General features: G+C 40.7%; 1 protein-coding gene across 1 annotated transcript in view; it reads right to left on the reverse strand.

Annotated features, from left to right (window-relative positions):
- ush2a (Usher syndrome 2A (autosomal recessive, mild)) overlaps window positions 1-22,057 on the reverse strand; it is a 258,301-nt gene that overhangs the window by 187,605 nt on the left and 48,639 nt on the right. Inside the window, exons 13-17 of the mRNA XM_029729287.1 lie at window positions 21,091-21,253; window positions 20,755-20,902; window positions 12,547-12,698; window positions 11,110-11,257; window positions 1,131-1,322 (exon numbers count right to left, since the gene is read on the reverse strand). Of these exons, the coding sequence (XP_029585147.1) occupies window positions 1,131-1,322; window positions 11,110-11,257; window positions 12,547-12,698; window positions 20,755-20,902; window positions 21,091-21,253 (803 nt within the window). The remainder of the gene's footprint in view (window positions 1-1,130; window positions 1,323-11,109; window positions 11,258-12,546; window positions 12,699-20,754; window positions 20,903-21,090; window positions 21,254-22,057) is intronic.

Here is a 22,057-nt window from a genome sequence, read left to right on the forward strand (position 1 = left end):
TGGCTATTTAAGCGCTGGCTATTTAAGCGCTGGCTATTTAACCGCTGGCTATTTAACCGCTGGCTATTTAACCGCTGGCTATTTAACCGCTGGCTATTTAACCACTGGCTATTTAACAGCTGGCTATTTAACCGCTGGCTATTTAACCGCTGGCTATTTAACAGCTGGCTATTTAACAGCTGGCTATTTAACCACTGGCTATTTAACCACTGGCTATTTAAGCACTGGCTATTTAACCACTGGCTTTTTAACCACTGGCTATTTAACCACTGGCTATTTAAGTGACAAGTTCCATTTGTAGAGAGACTCATAAAACGCAACATAATTACAATCAACCACAATTTAACAGGCTAAAAGGCTCCTGCTAGTACTGTGAGCATTTTATTCTTTAGTGGCTTCCTTCTTTTTACTCTGTCATTTAGGTTAGTATTGTGGAGTAACTACAATGCTGTTGATTCATTCTCACTTTTCTCCTATCACAGCCATTAAACTCTGTAACTGTTTTAAAGTCACCATTGGCCAGTCACCATGGTGAAATTCCTGAGCGGTTTCCTTCCTCTCTGGCAACTGAGTTAGGAAGGACGCCTGTTTCGTTGTCTTGACTGGGTGTATTGATACACCATCCAAAGTGTAATTAATAACTTCACCACGCTCAAAGGGATATTCAATGTCTGCTTTTTTTTACCCATCTACCAATAGGTGCCCTTATTTGTGAGGCACTGGAAAAGCTCCTTGGACTTTGCGGTTGAATCTGTGTTTGAAATTCACTGCTCGACTGATAATTGTATGTGTGGGGTACAGAGATGATGTAGTCATTCAAAAATCAGGTAAAACACTATTATTGCATACAGCTTATTATGTGACTTTTTAAGATTTTTTTTACTCCTGAACATATTCAGGCTTTCCCGAAAAAAGGGGTTGAATACTTAAAGACTCAAGACATTTCATTTTTAATTAATTTGTAAAAAAAATTCTAAAAACATAATTCCATTTTGACATTATGGGGTATTGTGTGTAGATCAGTGACACAACATCTCCGTTTAATCCATTTTAAATTCAGGCTGTAACTCCACAAAATGTGGAAAATGTCAAGGGGTGTGAATACTTTGGTATGGTCTATGGTACCTTACCAGTAGGGGGCATGAAGACAGCAGTAGGTAGACTGTCCACACACCCCATAGTGTTGCAGGCCCGGACCATCAGGCTGTAGTTAGAGTAGGGCTGGAGACCTCCGACAGACACCCACCTCCCTGCTTCACTACTATTATACACACTAACACCATCACCTTCATCATCACCATCATCATCATCATGACCTGGACCTGAGAGGGGAGAGAGCAACAGAGAGAGAGAGAGAGAGAGAGTGAGAGAGGGGGGGGGGGGAGAAATAGAGAGAGAGAGGGGAGAGAGAGAAAGAGGGAGAGAGAGAGAACCTGAATCATCAGTATCCTATGTTTGAATTCATGTTGTTTGAAATAGACTTTGTCACATGAGGAGGAGAGACAGAAAGATATTTACTTTACAGTTCTATAGGGAAATAAGTATGGTGCATTAGCATTAACATGCCATAAGGGCTTTAACCTTTGGTTGCTGATCTATCTAAAAGATAACAGCGGTTTGAGAGATGAATACATGCTGTATATCAGACACATATGGTTTATATATGATCCCCCATTAGACACCTGCTAATGAAAATGTTACAGATCAATCAATAATCCACCACACTTTGGCCCCCACCACGCACACACACACGCGCGCGCACACACACACACACACACACACACACACACACACACACACACACACACACACACACACACACACACACACACACACACACACACACACACACACACACACACACAGGTCAGGGGTTGACCATCATGGTCCCTAGCCGCCACCACCACCACTTACAGTAATGCAATCCATCTGAGGATATAAGGCCCCATGCACACATTAAATAGGAATTAATTTCACTTAGATCTCACTGGACCTATAGGGAAAGGAAGGGGGAGGGAGAGAGAGAGGAGGGGGAGGAAGAGGGAGGGGAAAGAGAAAGGGGTTCGGAGAGGGGACAGAGGAATCAGGAAAGGTAGAGACAGAGGAAAAGGGAGAGAAGAGTGGGGGTTAGGAACGGGAGAGAGAGAGACGAGGAGGAGAAAGAGAGACATATAGAGAGAGATGGAGAGAGAGAGACGTGGAGAGAGAGAGAGAGAGGCATAGAGAGAGAGACAGAGAGAGAGACATAGAGAGAGAGATGTGGAGAGAGAGAGAGAAACATAGTGAGAAAGACATAGAGAGAGAGACAGAGAGAAATAGATGTAGAGAGAAACATAGAGAGACATGGAGAGAGAGAGACATAGAGACAGAGACAGAGAGAGAGACATGGAGAGAGAGAGACGTGGTGAGAGAAAGAGACATAGAGAGAGACATAGAGAGAGAGACGTGGAGAGAGAGACATAGAGAGAGACATAGAGAGACGTGGAGAGAGAGAGACGTAGAGAGAGACGTAGAAAGAGAGATGTAGCAAGAGAGAGACATAGAGAGAGAGACAGAGAGAGAGACAGAGAGAGAGATGTAGTGAGAGAGACAGAGAGACATAGAGAGAGAGACAGAGAAAGAGACAGAGACAGAGAAAGACGTGGAGAGAGAGACGTAGAGAGAGAAACAGAGAGAGAGAGACGTAAAGAAAGAGACAGAGACGTAGAGAGACATAGAGAGAGACGCAGTAACGTAGAGAGAGAGACATAGAGACGTAGAGAGAGAGACATAGAGAGAGACAGAGAGAGAGACGCCGTGACAGAGACATAGAAAGACGTAGAGAGAGACAGAGAAAGAGACAGAGAGATAGACATAGAGAGAGAGAGACATAGAGAGAGAGACGTGGAGAGAGAGACATAGAGAGAGACAGAGACGTAGAGAGAGACATAGAGAGAGACGTAGAGAGAGAGACATAGAGAGAGACAGAGACGTAGAGAAAGAGACATAGAGAGAGACATAGAGAGAGAGATGTGGAGAGAGACATAGAGAGAGATGTGGAGAGAAAGACAGAGAGAGAGACAGAGAGAGAGACATAGAGAGAGAGATGTGGAGAGAGAGACGTAGAGAGAGAGACAGAGAGAGAGATAGAGACGTAGCGAGAGACATAGAGAGAGCGACATAGAGAGAGACATAGAGAGAGAGACTTAGAGAGAGACATAGAGAGAGACATCGAGAGAGAGAGACATTGAGAGAGAGAGACATAGAGGGAGAGACGTGTAGAGAGCGAGACATTGAGAGAGACGTAGAGAGAGAGAGAGACATTGAGAGAGAGAGACAGAGAGAGAGACAGAGAGAAACGTAGAGAGAGACAGAGAGACGTATAGAGAGAGACGTGTAGAGAGAGTCATAGAGAGAGGGAGACATAGAGAGAGAGACATAGAGAGAGAGAGACATAGAGAGAGTATATAGAGAGAGACAGAGACGCATAGAGAGATACACAGAGAGAGGGAAACAGATAGAAAGATAGGCGGTTAGAGAGATAAAATAATGATGTAGAGAGAGATAAAGAAAGAGGAGAGAGAGACATTGAGAGAGACATAGAGAGCGAGACGTAGAGAGAGACATAGAGAGAGAGACGTAGAGAGAGAGACGTAGCGAGAGAGACGTAGAGAGACATAGAGAGCAAGACGTATAGAGAGAGACAGAGAGCGAGACATAGAGAGAGAGACAGAGAGAGACGTATAGAGAGACATAGAGTGAGAGACGTAGAGAGAGACATAGAGAGAGAGACATAGAGAGAGAGACGTAGAGCGAGATGTAGAGACAGAGAGAGAGAGACAGAGAGAGAGACGTAGAGAGAGACATTGAGAGAGAGAGACATAATTGACATAATTAAATCAATGTATACTGGCAATACGTGCAGCATTAAAATTGGTAAGAAAAGAACAGAATTCTTTAACCAGGGGCGGGGCCTTCGTCAGGGTTGCAATCTGAGCCCTGCATTCTTCAATATTTACATTAACGAATTGGCCACTATTCTAGAAAAATCCTCAGCCCCTGGTGTTAGTCTCCACAATTCAGAAGTTAAATGCCTACTCTTCGCAGATGACCTATGCCTGCTGTCACCCACAGCACATGGCCTACAGCAGAGCCTGGACCTGCTAGAGCAGTACTGCCAGACCTGGGCCCCCAAAAATACTAAAATAATGATTTTCCAGAGAAGATCCAGATCTCAGGGAATTAGACCAAAGTTCTCAATTGGTACAAAATATATAGAGTACTGTACACACTACAATTACTTAGGTTTAAAAATAAGCTCAACTGGACACCTTAATGAGGCAGTGAATGAACTGAGAGAGAAAGCACGCAGGGCATTCTACGCCATTAAAAAGCAAATTCAAATTGAAATACCTATTAAAATGTGGCTAAAACTAATTGAATATGTCATTGAACCAATTGCACTTTATGGCAGCGAGGTGTGGGGTCCACTTGCAAAACAAGATTTCATCAAATGGGACAAACACCCCATTGAAACCCTACATGCAGAGTTCTGTAAGATTCTCCTACGTGTCCAGAGGAAAACTACAAACAATGCATGCAGGGCAGAATTAGGCCAATAACCACTAATAATAAAAACTCAAAAAAGAGCAATTAAGTTTTGAAAACATCTAAAATACAGTGACCCCCTCTCATATCATTACCAAGCCCTGCAATATTGAGAGCTGAGCAAAGAAAAGAGTCCCCTCATCCAGCTGGTCCTGGGGCTGAGTTCACAAACCTGTTCTACTAACACACTGAAGCCTCAGGACCAGAACATCCAATCAATCAGAATAAACCAAATTACAACACAGTCAAAACAAAACTACATTGCTTATTGGGAAACACAAGCGCAAACACAAAGCAAAATGCAGTGCTATCCCTAAATCGACAGTACACCATGGCTAAATATTTGATCATGGTTACTGATCAAAACCTTAGAAAAACCTTGACAAAGTACAGGCTCAGTGAGCACAGCCTTACCATTTAGAAGGGTAGACACAGGAAAACCTGGCTCCCTGTAGAGGAAAGGCTGTGCAACCACTGCACTACAGCAGAACCTGAGACGGAGCTGCATTTCCTGACAAAATGTCAACAATATAAAACAATTAGAGAGTGTAATTTCCCCAAATTTGAAACCCTTATTCAAGGTTTCAAAGACCTCTCTGATGAGGATAGGCTACCCGTCCTGTTGGGGGAGGACGCAGAGAGCTGTGTGTTGGCAGCGCACTACATTGCTGCCTGCCATAAGTTGAGGGACAGTGTCTGACAGACCAATAAACCTGCACATGTACTCTACTGTATGGCAATTGTTATTGTTGAATGTATGGTTATTTTGACCCTTGGTTATTGTTGTTACTGTTGTCCCGTTGACAATTTTGATTCTCATTTTTATTTATTTTTATATTGTAAATATCCCAAATAAGCTTTGGCAATATGTACATTGTTACGTCATGCCAACAAAGCGAATTGAATTGAAATTGAATTGAATTGACATAGAGAGAGAGACGTAGAGAGAGAGACATAGAGAGAGACAGAGAGACAAAGAGAGAGAGACGTAGAGAGAGAGACATAGAGAGAGACAGATAGACGAAGAGAGAGAGACGTAGAGAGAGAGACATAGAGAGAGACAGAGAGACGAAGAGAGAGAGACGTAGAGAGAGAGACATAGAGAGCGAGACGTAGAGAGAGAGACATAGAGAGAGAGACATAGAGAGAGAGAGACAGAGAGAGAGAGAGAGATATAGAGAGAGACATAGAGAGATGTAGAAAGAGACATAGAGAGAGAGACATAGAGAGAGAGACGTAGAGAGAGAGACATAGAGCGAGACATAGAGAGAGAGACGTAGAGAGAGAGAGACATAGAGAGACGTAGAGAAAGAGAGAGAGAGACATAGAGAGAGAGAGAGAAGTAGAGAGAGAGACGTAGAGAGAGATGTAGAGAGAGACATAGAGAGAGAGAGACATAGAGAGAGAGACGTAGAGAGAGAGACATAGAGCGAGACATAGAGAGAGAGACGTAGAGAGAGAGAGACATAGAGAGACGTAGAGAAAGAGAGAGAGAGACATAGAGAGAGAGAGAAGTAGAGAGAGAGAGAGACGTAGAGAGAGAGAGAGACGTAGAGAAAGAGAGAGAGACAGAAAGAGAGACAGAGACAGAGAGAGAGAGACGTAGAGAGAGACATTGAGAGAGAGAGAGAGACAGAGAGAGAGACGTAGAGAGAGACATTGAGAGAGAGAGACAGAGACAGAGAGAGAGAGACGTAGAGAGAGACATTGAGAGAGAGAGACAGAGAGAGAGACGTAGAGGGAGAGACAGAGAGAGAGAGACATAGAGAGAGACGTGGAGAGAGAGACAGAGAGAGAGAGACATAGAGAAAGAGACAGAGAGACATAGAGAGAGAGACAAGTAGAGAGAGAGACAGAGACGTAGAGAGACAGAAACAGACGTAGAGAGACATTGAGAGAGAGCGAGACATAGAGAGAGAGACGTAGAGGGAGAGACGTAGAGAGAGACATTGAGAAAGAGAGACATAGAGAGAGAGACATAGAGAGACGTAGAGAAAGAGAGAGAGAGACATAGAGAGAGAGACAGAGAGAGAGAGACAGAGAGAGAGATGTAGAGAGAGAAATTGAGAGAGAGAGACAGAGAGAGAGAGGTAGAGGGAGAGATGTAGAGAGAGACATAGAGAAAGAGACAGAGATAGAGAGACAGAAAGAGAGATGTAGAGGGAGAGACGTAGAGAGACGTAGAGAGACATAGAGAGAGAGACAAAGAGAGAGAGACAGAGAGAGACGTAGAGAGAGACATTGAGAGAGAGACACACAGAGAGAGACGTAGAGGGAGAGACATAGAGAGAGACATAGAGAAAGAGACAGAGAGAGAGAGACATAGAAAGAGAGATGTAGAGGGAGAGACGTAGAGAGAGACATTGAGAGAGAGACAGAGAGAGAGAGACAGAGAGAGAGAGAGACATAAAGAGAGAGACGTAGAGAAAGAGACAGAGAGACATAGAGAAAGAGACAGAGAGACATAGAAAGAGAGATGTAGAGGGAGAGACGTAGAGAGAGACATTGAGAGAGAGACAGAGAGAGAGAGACAGAGAGAGAGAGAGAGAGAGACATAAAGAGAGAGACGTAGAGAAAGAGACAGAGAGAGAGAAACAGATAGAAAGATGGGCGGTTAGAGTCAGGGAAATAGAGAAATAAAATAATGATGTAGAGAGAGATAAAGAAAGAGGAGAGAGACAGAAGGAGAAGGATAGAGGGAGAAAGAGTGAGACTACTGTGATACCATACTGCTAACTTGGCACAACTCCTCATCCCATTAGCTCTGAAAACACAGGAAGGCAACAAAAAAAAAATGATAACATTTCACAGCTTAAGCAAAAATAAACAAGCTTAATAAATTAATGTGAGTTGGTTTCCCCAGACAGCCCTCTCTCTCCCCAACTCCCCGGACCTGGTCCGCTTTCTAAATCTTACAATTGCTTCCAATTTACCTAGTCTGCTGTTGGCAGTTTGTAAAATGAAACGCTAACATGAAAGCATCCGTCTCAGATTTTTTTTAAGTGCAAGTACTCTCTTTCTCTCTCTCCTTTCTCTTTCTCCTTCTCTCTCTCCATCGACTTATCTATATCCCTCTCGCTCTCTCTCCCCCTCTCACTCACTCTTTCATGAGTAAAAGGCTGCCGTGTTCATGTTCTATATTTCCCGACAGAGAGAGAGAGTGATGGCTGATTTTCAGCAGTGAGGAATAGAGAGCGGTTAAAAAGAGCTTTCTTCCTACAGCTCTACATAAATCACAACATGAGTCAATATTTAATAATGCTTGGCTTGGTCTGGGCCCCTTGATCAGCCTTGTCAGGGAGAATAGCTCTCTCTCTCTCGCCGTCACACTGTGTGTGTGTGTGTGTGTGTGTGTGTGTGTGTGTGTGTGTGTGTGTGTGTGTGTGTGTGTGTGTGTGTGTGTGTCTGTGTGTGTTGATCGGGCCTGTCATATGTAATAGGTCCCTCCTGGCTGGCTGTGACATAAGGGCCAGTTTTACGACCATACTAACATGTAAAAGATCATTACATAGCCACTCGGCCCTTAGTCTGGACATAGAGGAGGAGAGGATGGGAAGGGAGAGGAGGCCTGTGATGGATACACTGAGAGGGTTACTGTGGCACGCTGACAGGAAATGAAAGGTCCTGAATATTAAGACATGCACATCTACCCAATATTCTACATCACTAGGCGCGCACACACACACGCACGCACGCACACGCACACAGACCTCGACACGCAGATAAAGGCAGTGTGTATCAAAGGGGTAGACAAAGCAATATTCCATCTCTCTCTTTCCTCCCTGGCTCTCATCCCTCTCTCCACTCCTCCTAATCTGTGTGTTCCTGTGTGAAGGAGACATCAAAGCAGTGCTGCAACACACAGGTCTCTCTGCTCGCTGAGAGAGAGGTCACTACCATCTCTACACACTGATTACTACCACCGACTATCTACTGTCCTCCTCTAGCTCTCCTCGTGTGCCTTCTCCCTAAAAGATCTTTATGGATTGAAATGTAATTTGTTGTCAACAATTGAACAAAATACTCTGTAATGTCAAAGTGGAAGAAAAAATCTATTTTTTGAAAAAAAAAAAAATCATAACTAAAATATTGTACTTTTCCCTTTGTTTAGGCAATCCTACATGAATTCAGGTGTAAAATGTGGCTTAACAAATCTCATAACAAGTTGCATGGACTGTGTGAAATAATAGGGTTGACATGATTTTTGAATGACTAACCCTTCCTCTGTATCCCATACATACAACAGCTGTAAGGTCGGTCTGAGAGGTAGGCAGCATAGCAGTTAGACCTTTAGGACAGTAACCAAAAAGTTGCTTGTTTGAATCCCCGAGCCGGCAAGGTGTAAAAATCTGCTGTTCTAACCTTGAGCAAGGCAGTTAACCCCCACAACAACTGCACGGTGGGCGCTGATAACCGTGGCCGTCATGTAAGGCAGCCCCCTGCACCTCTCATTCAGAGGCTTGGGTTAAGTGCGGAAGACACATTTTGGTTGAATGAATTCAGTTGTGCAACTGGCTACATATCCCCTTTCCCTCAGTCAAGTATTGAATTTCAAGCACAGATTCAAAGACCAGTGATTGGTAGATGGGTAACAATAACAAATCAGACAGTGATTATCTCTTTAAGCATGGTCGAGTTAATAATTATTCTATGGATGATGTATTAAACTACACATCAAAGATACAGTCGTCCTTCTGAACTGAGCTGCAGGACAGGAATTAAACTGCTCAGGAGTGTTACCATGAGGCCAATGGTGACTTTAAAACAGCTACTGAGTTCAATGGCTGTGATGGGAGAAAACTGAGGATGGATCAACAACATTGTAGTGACTCCACAATAATGACAGTGAAAAGAAAAATACAAATATAATCGAAAACGTGCATCTTGTATGCAACAAGGCACTAAAGTAATACTGCAAAAAAAACACAGCAAAGGAATACACTTTTTGAACTAAATGAAAATTCCTATGTTTGGGGCCAATCCAACACAGCACAACACTGAGTAACTGCCTCCTTATTATCAAGCATGGTGGTGGCTGCATCATGTTATGGGTATGCTTGACATCAGCAAACACTGGGGAGTTTTTCAGGATAAAAAAAAACTGGATGAGCTAAGCACAGGTAAAGTCCTAGAGGAAAGCCTGGTTCAGTCTGCTTTACACCAGATACTGGGAGATGAATTCACCTTTCATCAGGACAATAACCTACAACACAAGACCAAATCTACACTGGAGTTGCTTACCAAGAAGACAGTGAATGTTCCTGAGTGGCCGAGTTACAGTTTTGACTTAAATCTGCGGGAAAAACTATGGCAAGACATGAAACTGTCTAGCCATGATACCCTACAAATTTTGAAAAGAATATCGGGCAAATATTGTACATTTCCAGGTGAGCAAAGCTCTTATAGACTAACCATGTAACCGATGTCAAAGGTTTCTCTAACACGTATTTTTGTAGATTGTTGACAAAAAATTACAATTAAATACATTTTTATCTGACTTTGTAACACATTAAAATGTGAAGAAATCCAAGGGGTCTGAATACTTTTGCAAGGCACTGTAAGTATTCGGACAAATTCACTTATAGTGTATTAAAGTAGTTAAAAGTTTAGTATTTGCTCCCATATTTCTAGCATGCAATGACTACATCAAGCTTGTGACTCTACAAACGTGTTGGATGCATTAGAAATTAATGGTAAATATTGTATTGTGTCATTTCACTTTTATTGTAAATAAGAATAGAATATGTTTCAGAACACTTCTACATTCATGTGGATGCTACTATGATTACGGATATCATACATGAATCGTGAATGAGTGAGAAAGTTACAGAGAAACACTGATCATATGTATATAAATACCCTCAATTAAAAGGTGACATTCTGTACTGTTGCCTCATATGAAACATTTGATCTCAAATCCAAAATGCTGGAGTATAGAGACAAATTAAACGTTTTAGCTTCACTGTCCAAATAAATACATAGTGGAGTGTATATCTGCTTTATTGAGTGTGTGTGTGAGAGAGGGTGTGTGTGAGAGAGGGTGTGTGTGTGTGCTTGCGCGCGTGTCTGTCTATGATGATTACTCTGTGAGTCCGGGCCAGAAGCTGACCAAGTGAAGTGGCACTTAACCCCTGTCTACAACTTTCATCAAATAAGCACATTTTACACCCCGAATACCGCTGACAATACACACCACGCAAATTACAAACAGGCCAAATAGCCCATTCTGTCTTAATTTCATTGTCGTTATTAAGTCGCTTTTTGAGATGCAATCTTTATTGCTGTCATGCTTAGTAGGCTGTTGTTGAGTGGGCATTATATCTTTATACCAATTCATTACAGAAATCACTTTAAAGCAAATATTTACTTAGTGTGCAAAGTGTGTGTGTTACCTAGTTTTGTGTAGAGTACTGTGTGTGAGTAACCTCTATCTGTGTACAGTACATGTGTGGGTGTGTGTGGTGTGTGTATGTGTCTGAGTGCATGCTTGCTTGTGTGTGTACGTTCATGTGTGTGTGTTACCTGTGTCTGTGTACAGTAGTGTATAGGTGATGTTCCCACTAGGTTTGGCTGGCTGGCTCCACTTGGCCCTGAGAGAGGTCGGTCCTTCACTATCAACCTCCAGCACCACGGGACCTACTGGGGCCATCTCCAACGTACGCCTCTCCACCTGGACAAACACACACACACACAAGCACACACGCAAGGAGAGACACATTATTATTATCATCATCATCATCATCAATTAATCAAACTAACTGCATGTGAAAAGTGCTTTTACAGACAGTTCAAAAATCCCTACCCCTCTACCTCCCGTGCCCCTCTACCTCCCCCTCTACCTCCCCTGCCCCTCTTCCACCCCCTCTACCTCCCCTGCCCCTCTACCGCCCCCTCTACCTCCCCTGCCCCTCTTCCACCCCCTCTACCTCCCCTGCCCCTCTACCACCCCCTCTACCTCCCCTGCCCCTCTACCTCCACTGCCCCTCTACCACCCCCTCTACCTCCCCTGCCCCTCTACCTCCCCTGCCCCTCTACCTCCACTGCCCCTCTACCTCCCCTGCCCCTCTACCCCCCCTGCCCCTCTACCTCCCCGGCCCCTCTACCTCCCCTGCCCCTCTACCACCCCCTCTACCTCCCCTGCCCCTCTACCTCCCCTGCCCCTCTACCTCCACTGCCCCTCTACCTCCCCAGCCCTCTACCCCCCCTGCCCCTCTACCTCCCCGGCCCCTCTACCTCCCCTGCCCCTCTACCACCCCCTCTACCTCCCCTGCCCCTCTACCACCCCCTCTACCTCCACTGCCCCTCTACCACCCCCTCTAACTCCCCTACCCCTCTACCTCCCCTGCCCCTCTACCTCCCCTGCCCCTCTACCTCCACTGCCCCTCTACCTCCACTGCCCCTCTACCTCCACTGCCCCTGTACCTCCACTGCCCCTGCTATCTTTCTCCTCTAGCCCCCTCCCTTCTGTCCCTCCTCAGCCCGTGCAGTGCAGTGTTGGCAGTGCTGCCTTTAGCCATATTGGCCCAGCCCATCCCAGGCCCTGACTCCCTGAGTGGCATTTCTCCCAAATGTCATCGTCACCAGACGGCCATTTATTGAACCCTAGAATCAATCACCTTTATAATGCCTGCCAGCTGACACACACACACACACACACACACACATTCACAACGCCTCACACACACACTCAGGCAAACATAGCCGCACACACACACACGTCAGCAGCATTATCATAATGCAAATGTGCCGTACACAACTAAAGGCTTAGCGCATAGACACCACGTGTAAGTGTGTGTTTGTGACAGTGAATGTGTGTGTGTATATTCATGTGTGTATGTGTGTGTGTGTGTGTGTGTGTGTGTGTGTGTGTGTGTGTGTGTGTGTGTGTGTGTGTGTGTGTGTGTGTGTGTGTGTGTGTGTGTGTGTGTGTGTGTGTGTGAGTGTGTGTATGTGACTCACCAGTGGTCCCAGGGCACAGCCCTGTGCGGTGCAGGCCTGTACTCTAAAGCTGTGTAGACTCCAGGGAGACAGGTGGTCAACAGAGAACCATAGGGAGGTAGAGTTCTGGACCAGCACACCGTTCATCCACACTCCATAGCTGCTGATCACTCCTAGAGGAGAGGAACACACACACACACACATGCAGACACACACACACACCCTGTCAGTAAACCAATCACAAGGAATTATCCTAATGTTATTACAGCCACATAAGGAAACAGCATGTCTCTTTTTCCTCCATACAGGGCTCAACAGATCATGTTTGTGGTAAGAACCTATTCTGTTTTAATTATGCGTCTGCCCAGAGAAAACCATTTCACGTCTGTGTAAAGAAATTGACAGTAATACATCTCCACACTTAAAATGTCCCATATTCAGCTGGTGTGCATCCAAAATGCCATCCTATTGCCTAATTAGTGCACTACATTTGACCAGAGTCCCATAGGGCTCCATAGCTCCGTAGTGCACTAAATAGGGAATAGGGTGTCATTTGGGCTGCAGAGCTGTGAGTGTTGTAATAAGCCCAGGTTGATGTGAAGCCTAATACATAACAGGCTCATTCTCCTGCTTGTCTCCATGTTTCCCACACTTTAATCCCCAGTGGGATTAGCCAACAAATCCCCAGGAAAATTGGGAAAAACTCCTCCAGACTTCTAGTGGTGTGGAACCAAGCAAATCGTATGGACTCCATATTGACTCCACATTATGAGCAGCCAGACGAATAGTACAACGCATTCTTTGAGAAGAATTAAAGCCTTTTGAAGGAGTTTTAAGTGCAAGATAATCGGGTAATTGTGTTGAAAGTTTTTTTTCATATTAAATGGCTGTCAGATTAGCAAGGCTGTCATTTATCACGTCTAATAGGTGTGGAGGGTTTACAGAGCCAAATGCTCTCACACTATAATATACACACTATATTATACACACTATAATATACACACTATGTTATACACACTATATTATATACACTATATTATATACACTATATTATATACACTATAATATACACACTATATTATACACACTATATTATACACACTATATTATTCACACTATGTTATACACACTATGTTATACACACTATATTATACACACTATATTATACACACTATGTTATACACACTATGTTATACACACTATATTATATACACTATATTATATACACTATAATATACACACTATATTATACACACTATATTATACACACTATATTATACACACTATATTATATACACTATATTATATACACTATATTATACACACTATATTATACACACTATATTATACACACTATATTATTCACACTATGTTATACACACTATGTTATACACACTATATTATACACACTATATTATACACACTATGTTATATACACTATAATATACACACTATAATATACACACTATATTATACACACTATAATATACACACTATGTTATACACACTATAATATACACACTATGTTATACACACTATGTTATACACACTATGTGATACACACTATGTGATACACACTATATTATACACACTATATTATACACACTATATTATACACACTATGTTATACATACTATATTATACACACTATATTATACACACTATATTATACACACTATATTATACAAACTATATTATACACACTATGTTATACACACTATGTTATACACACTATAATATACACACTATATTATACACACTATATTATACACACTATAATATACACACTATATTATACACACTATAATATACACACTATGTTATACACACTATGTTATACACACTATAATATACACACTATATTATACACACTATATTATAGACACTATAATATACACACTATATTATACACACTATAATATACACACTATATTATACACACTATATTTTACACACTATATTATACACACTATATTGTACACACTATGCATTATACACACATCTTACACATCACACACTATAATATACACACTATATTATACAAACTATATTATACACACTATATTAAACCCACTATGTTATACACACTATGCATTATACACACTATATTATACACACTATGTTATACACACTATGTTATACACACTATGTGATACACACTATATTATACACACTATGTTATACACACTATGTTATACACACTATATTATACACACTATATTATAGACACTATAATATACACTATAATATACACACTATGTTATACACACTATGTGATACACACTATATTATACACACTATATTATACACACTATATTATACACACTATATTATACACACTATGTTATACACACTATATTATACACACTATATTATACACACTATAATATACACACTATGTTATACACACTATGTTATACACACTATGCATTATACACACTATATTATACACACTATATTATACACACTATATTATACACACTATGTTATACACACTATATTATACACACTATAATATATACACTATATTATACACACTATGTTATACACACTATATTATACACAATATATTATACACACTATGTTATACACACTATATTATACACACTATATTATACACACTATATTATACACACTATAATATACACACTATAATATACACACTATATTATACACACTATGTTATACACACTATATTATACACACTATAATATATACACTATAATATACACACTATGTTATACACACTATATTATACACAATATATTATACACACTATGTTATACACACTATATTATACACACTATATTATACACACTATATTATACACACTATATTATACACACTATGCATTATACACACATCTTACACATCACACACTATAATATACACACTATATTATACACACTATAATATATACACTATATTATACACACTATATTATACACACTATATTAAACCCACTATGTTATACACACTATGCATTATACACACTATGCATTATACACACTATGCATTATACACACTATGCATTATACACACTATGTTATACACACTATGTTATACACACTATGTTATACACACTATATTATACACACTATAATATACACACTATGTTATACACACTATATTATACACACTATGTTATACACACTATAATATACACACTATGTTATACACACTATATTATACACACTATAATATACACACTATGTTATACACACTATGTTATACACACTATATTATACACACTATGTTATACACACTATATTATACACACTATATTATACACACTATGTTATACACACTATATTATACACACTATATTATACACACATCTTACACACCACACACACACTTTACACATCGTTCACACTATAAACACACTGAACATGTGAAACTGTGTATTCTAAAGGCTTTTATTGAGATAACAAAACTGTGAGGTTTTACTGAGCATTAAAGACATGCTCCGCAACTTTGGCTACTACTAAGTATTTTTAAAACCTCCCACTTTGGACTGAATGTGTCAATGTGTAGTTCATACATGCATAATCTATGAGCAGAATTACTGTCTTAACTTAATTAGCCACAAAACCCCTCGCTTGAAAGCGACTGTTCACTGGAAGCTGTGCAGCCGCATTTTCCCTCCATTTCCCCCCACGTGGGCCAGCCCCCTAGCAATTCCAGTTCCAGCCAATGAGCTTCAGCCCCTTGCCATTTGAGTGACAGAAAGAGACCAATGACGTGGTGCACATACAGTATCAGCACATATGTGACGTAGGAAGTGAGCGCTACTTTCAGAACCGCTAGCTAAAAGGTATACAAAACATCCAGAGAATCTGTTAAAGGGAAATTAAAAGGGTAAAGAGGAAGTCTTCAGTAATTCTGAATCTACAACTGAATTTGGCTTTTTATGAATGGGAAGCAGGGTTGGAATTAAATCAGAATTTAATAGAGAATGCCACATAAATCACAATTCAATTCTTGAATTTGAATTAAAGTACTTAACCCTTCACCTGTATAGGGGTTGATTTGGGCACTGACAAATGCCTAAATTGGAACATAGTGGCTGTACGGTTACATGCTATACATGACGTCAGGGCTCTGGCTCTGCGCTTCACAGCACTGTATGAGTTTTGACTGACAAGACGTCCTGAACTTGAGCACCGTCCACGGCAAGAAGTTGCCCCCATCCCTCCCGCTAATTGGGCAACTTTTGCAAATGTTTTGTTGTCTGAGTGAGGGAAATGCTGTAAATGAAGAGGACTGGATGTATTTAGAAAGATGACAAGATAAAAATAGATGTGCACTTCACATTTCATGTCATATACTGTAATATGATCGCTATGTTTGATGTACAGTTCCAAGATGACATGGCATCATACCCTGGGTTGTTCTGAACAGAATGAGTCTGTGTTTGTCTATTATGAAAAAAATGTGCCTGAATTGCATTGTGAAAGCCTAACACTGTAATATCATATTTTACAACATAGCTTGTCATGTTGGCAGTAGAACAAGCTTTCAAATGATGCCCATCTGACCCAGATTGTGATTTATAATGGCCCGTTTTTGGACTGTGTAAACAACAACAGTAACTGTGTGATGGTGGGGATGCAGGATTGTGTTCCAAACAAAATAACTACAAGTGTGTTTCTCTAATTCATAAAAGGCCCAGCTAGGAGAGCTCAAAACAGCACCTTATAGTTGAAGACTCTTCTTTAAGTCATAAAAGTGTATTGAAAGTACTTTGCACACTTTGGAGAGGAGTGTGGACACTTGGAGACAGCTGTTAGACTACTCACTCAAACCCTTGTAATATTTTTGTTTTATGTAGCACCTACCCCACATTTTCCATGAATAGTCTTATCATGTTACTGAAAGTATTCAGAGTATTTTCAGATTTCATAATCAACAAATGTGGTGAAAAGTACAGTAAATGTCAAATACACATAAAACAGTGTAATCTTTGGATTCAGTCTTGTGTGAAGTGCACTGTTGTGTCCTCAACTTTGGTCTAATAATTGTCCCATACTCTCCAAACTGTTCCCTTTCAATTAATACCATGGTTGTGCATATGCTTTTCCTATTTCTTCTGAAGGAAACATTCAAATGTAGCCCTATCTATATAGGCCAATTCCCACGAGTGTAAAGGGATACAGAAATGCAATTTGAATTTGAATGAAAGAAAATATAATTGAATTCAGTGAAATTCAATTCAATTCAAATGCCTTTTCTGTTCTATATTAGGTGTGGTCTATACAAATATACATCTACATAAAACACCAAACATGTCGTTATATACATAAGTATAAAAGATTGCTGAAAAAATAGATTTTCATGACAAACTCTTAAAATGAATGATCAAGGAAAACCAAACCTGTATTCAAATATTCAAATAAGTTATTATATTTCATTAATCACTTACATTTTGTTCAATATGTGGAAAATACTACATTTCCCGGAATGCATCAGTTCCATAATTTGAAAATCAACACCCAATGGCTACTCCGTCACAAAAAGCTTAGAGCTGTGATCTGAATAATGTTACTTACCACCAGTCAAATTCACTAAGGGGGCTTTGGATGCAAGGACTGTTGGGCAAAATAGCTCTGTCATTAGTTTAGCATCAAGTTGAGTTTTAGCTAACGTTTCAGTAAACAAGTCTAAGGCTCGGCTAGGCTAATGCTAAGTGACAGAGCAATTGTCCAATAAGTTTTAAATGGGTTGTTTACATATGTATTGGTTGGAAACATTGAAATAAAACCCAACATTTTTTCGGGGGTTATAATGGGATGATCAGTAGTTCGGAGGTCAAGAGGCATATACAATATAAGTGATATCATGGGGTTTACATTGTATCCAAAAAGTACAAGTCCGCAAAATCTTTGTACCAATCACGGATTGTGGCATTAGAATACAAAACACAATATATTAGTTAGGGTCTAATATAACTGCATTTTTTGTCGATAAAATATAATGGTCTATTCTAAGCACTAAGGTTAAAAGAGGATATGAACATTGTTTCCAGAGAAAAGTGATATATTGTTGGTATCTGGAAGTGTACCTGTCAGATTCAATGAAACACTCATGTTTTATTTTCAACTCATGAGTTGAATGGGAGTGGATTCAAACATTCTGAATGGAGCTCAACTCTGATGGGAAGGTTACAAAAAGTAGTGTGATCTTTGATAAAAATTAATTTATTTGGCAGACAAATACAATTAAAGTGTTTGAATAAAACAATGTATACATTTGTTAGACATCAACATTTTCAGCACGAAAGCGAACATATTTATTTTGGAAATATCTTTTTGCTGTTAAAGTAAGAGTATTGATTACCATAGAATGTTGTCAAGAACAAATTAAGAGTGAGTTTCATTTTAAGCTGTGTATTTTCTCCTAAGAGCATGTACCAAGCCATAACGTGACTGCACATAGTTTATGATCTTTCGACTGTTGTCAAGAAATACAGACATCGTTGTGGACACGTGTTGCTACAGATGGCAATCCTACCAACAACTAGATTTCCTATCTAACTCAGAGCAAGCTTACGTGTGATGTTTTGTTGTATACCATACATTGTTCTGATAAGAGTGTCTACTAAATAACTGATCGTCAGCGTTTGTACCTGAGCTATGTTACACCTGTTATAATACATCAAATCAAAAAAGGGGAACTTTACGAAATAAATAATGTCTGATTGTGTACGTGCTTTTTATGCATGTGTGTACGTGCTTAATATTTGAGTGCGTGAATGAGGTAGGCAGCTCTCTCCTATGTGTTCCCAGCCTGCAGTTCACAGCTTCAGTCAAAAGAGAGCACTTGCCATCCACTTAAAGAAGCAGCAAGCTCTTACCAACTCTCTCTCTCTTTCTCTCGATCTATCGTTCTCTCTCCCCCCTCTCTCTTGCTCTCTCTCTATATATCTCTCTCTCCCTCTATCACTCTTCCCTCTCTCTCTTTCTCCCTCTCTCCCCCTCTCTCTCTTTCTCTTTGTCCCTCACTCTGTCTCTCCCTTTCTCTCTCTCTCTCTCCCTCCATATTCACAATACTTTTACAATCACTTATCTAAAAGTGTCTGTGACGTGTGCAGCATTCCAGAACAGATGTTGAGTGCTGTGACTAGCCTCCCTCAATTTTGGTAAACATCTCCCATTTTTGCACTGTCAAAATGTCCCTGTCAGTGTGTCGAGCTGGAGGAGTGCATACAAATACAAAGCGTGTGTACCTCAGTATGTCGTCCCTGTCCAACTTCCCCTCCACCTATGATCCTTTAATTGACCAACTAGTTTGGGTACAAGATTCTCTGGTCTGGTGAAAGCAAGATTGAACTCTTTGGCTTGAATGCCAAGCGTCACGTCTGGAGGAAACCTGACACCATCTCTACGGTGAAACATGGTGGTGGCAGCATCATGCTGTGGGGATGTTTTTCAGTGGCAGGGACTGGGAGACTAGTCAGGATCAAGGGAAAGATGAACGGAGCAAAGTACAGAGATCCTTGATGAAAACGTGCTCCAGAGCGCGACTTCAGGCTGGGGCGAGGGTTCACCTTCCAACATGACAACAACCCTAAGCACACAGCCAAGACAACGCAGGAGTGGCTTCGGGACAAGTCTCTGAATGTGCTTGAGTGGCCCAGCCAGAGCTCGGACTTGAACCTGATCAAACATCTCTGGAGAGACTTGAAAATAGCTGTGCAGCAACGCTTCCCATCCAACCTGACAGAGCTTGAGAGGATCTGCAGAGAAGAATGGGAGAAACTCCCCAAATACAGGTGAGCCAAGCTTGTAGCGTCAAACCCAAGAAGACTCGAGGCTGTAATCGCTGACAAAGGTGCTTCAACAAAGTACTGAGTAAAGGGTCTGAATACTTATGTAAATGTGATATTTCCGATTAAAAAAAAAAAAAAAATAGCAAACATTCGTAAAAACCTGTTTTTTCTTTGTCATTATGGGGTATTGTGTGTAGATTGCTGAGTTTTTTTAATTTATTTTTGAATCAATTTTAGAATAAGGTTGTAACCTAACAAAATGTGGAAAAGTCAAGGGGTCTGAAAACTTTCCGAAGGCACTATATATCTAGTACATATAATATGAATTTATATAGCCAATAGTAAACAATTAAGAATTTTTCCTCTGTCACGCTAACCAATTATCAATTGTTCCTCATTCCCACCTCACCCCCCTCTCCCCCCTTTCACCTAATCATAACCCTTCTCCACCTCTTTACCGTTGGGTGTGTCTGGGGGTGTCCAGGTAATGTTGAGGGCATGGGGGGAGAGAGGAATGACGTAGGGGGCAGGGATGTTTTCAGGGGTGCTCTCCTCTGTGTGAGCCTCACTAGGGGGGCTGAAGGAACAGCCTCCCCCCGTACACGCCTAAACACATGGGAAACACACAGGAAACAAGGTTTACAAGACAAAGGTGAGTGTTTCATTTGGACACAAAAAGGTATGTATAGATATAATAACATTAATACATTTAATAATGAGATATTAAATGTAACACATGACACAGTATAATGTAATCCTCATATATAACTGAGAGTGTACGTGTGTGTACTCACAGTGACAGTGAAGTTGTAGGTGGTGCCTGGTGTCAGGTTACGGAGGGTGTGGTCTTCAAACAGTTCTGAGCTGTTATACACACACACTGGCTCCTCCCCTTCTACTGACAGGTACACACTGTAGAACTCTAACACCCCATTCACCTGCTCAGGACGAGACCACCTGGAGAGAGAGGGAGGGAGGGAGGGAGGGAGGGAGGGAGAGAGGGAGGGAACTTTTATTAGCGCTCGGGGAATGGAAATTATAGGTTTTTTGGAGGTTTTTGAATAACTTCCTTAAAACTTTCACTGAATGTTTCAATAAGACTTTTAATAACGCTACTAGATTATTTTGGGTAAACTTTTTGTTACTCCAAGCACAGATAGGACACAGATAGGAAATTATTTTCCTTAGGCGTTAATCATGAAAACACATTTCTTTTTTTGTGACACAGCATCAGTGAGATTCAAACCTATAACTTTCTGTTTTCTCACCATGGAATTAATCCAGTGCGCCGCCAGGATGGAGCTAGCGTGCTATGCTTTTTTATGCATATACAGCTGCTCATTTCAGTCTATTCAAACAGAGCCCATTTTAAATTAAACAGGCACACATTAAGATCAGGTGTGGCCGATTAGTGGGTGCGGACAACACACCTGAACACACTTAATAAGATAGAGGGTTTTGTTGATGCTGAGAACATATATATAATATATATAATACATATATATAATATAATATATATATATGTTTTTAAATTACATTCTTAGAACATTCAGTGAATGTTAATAAAGTTTCTTTGTGTTTTTTTATGGAAAGTTTTCACGTTCTGAGAATGGAATGCATGTTTTTAAATAACATTCTTAGAATGTTCTCTAGATGTTACTAAAGTTTCCTTGTGGTTTTTATGGAAAGTTTCCTAACATTCTCAGAACAATTTGAGAACATAACTTAAATAGAATAAAACCATGAAGAAACATGTGGGAA

Source organism: Salmo trutta, chromosome 33 (genome assembly GCF_901001165.1).
Source record: "Salmo trutta chromosome 33, fSalTru1.1, whole genome shotgun sequence".
Classification (NCBI taxonomy): domain Eukaryota; kingdom Metazoa; phylum Chordata; class Actinopteri; order Salmoniformes; family Salmonidae; genus Salmo; species Salmo trutta.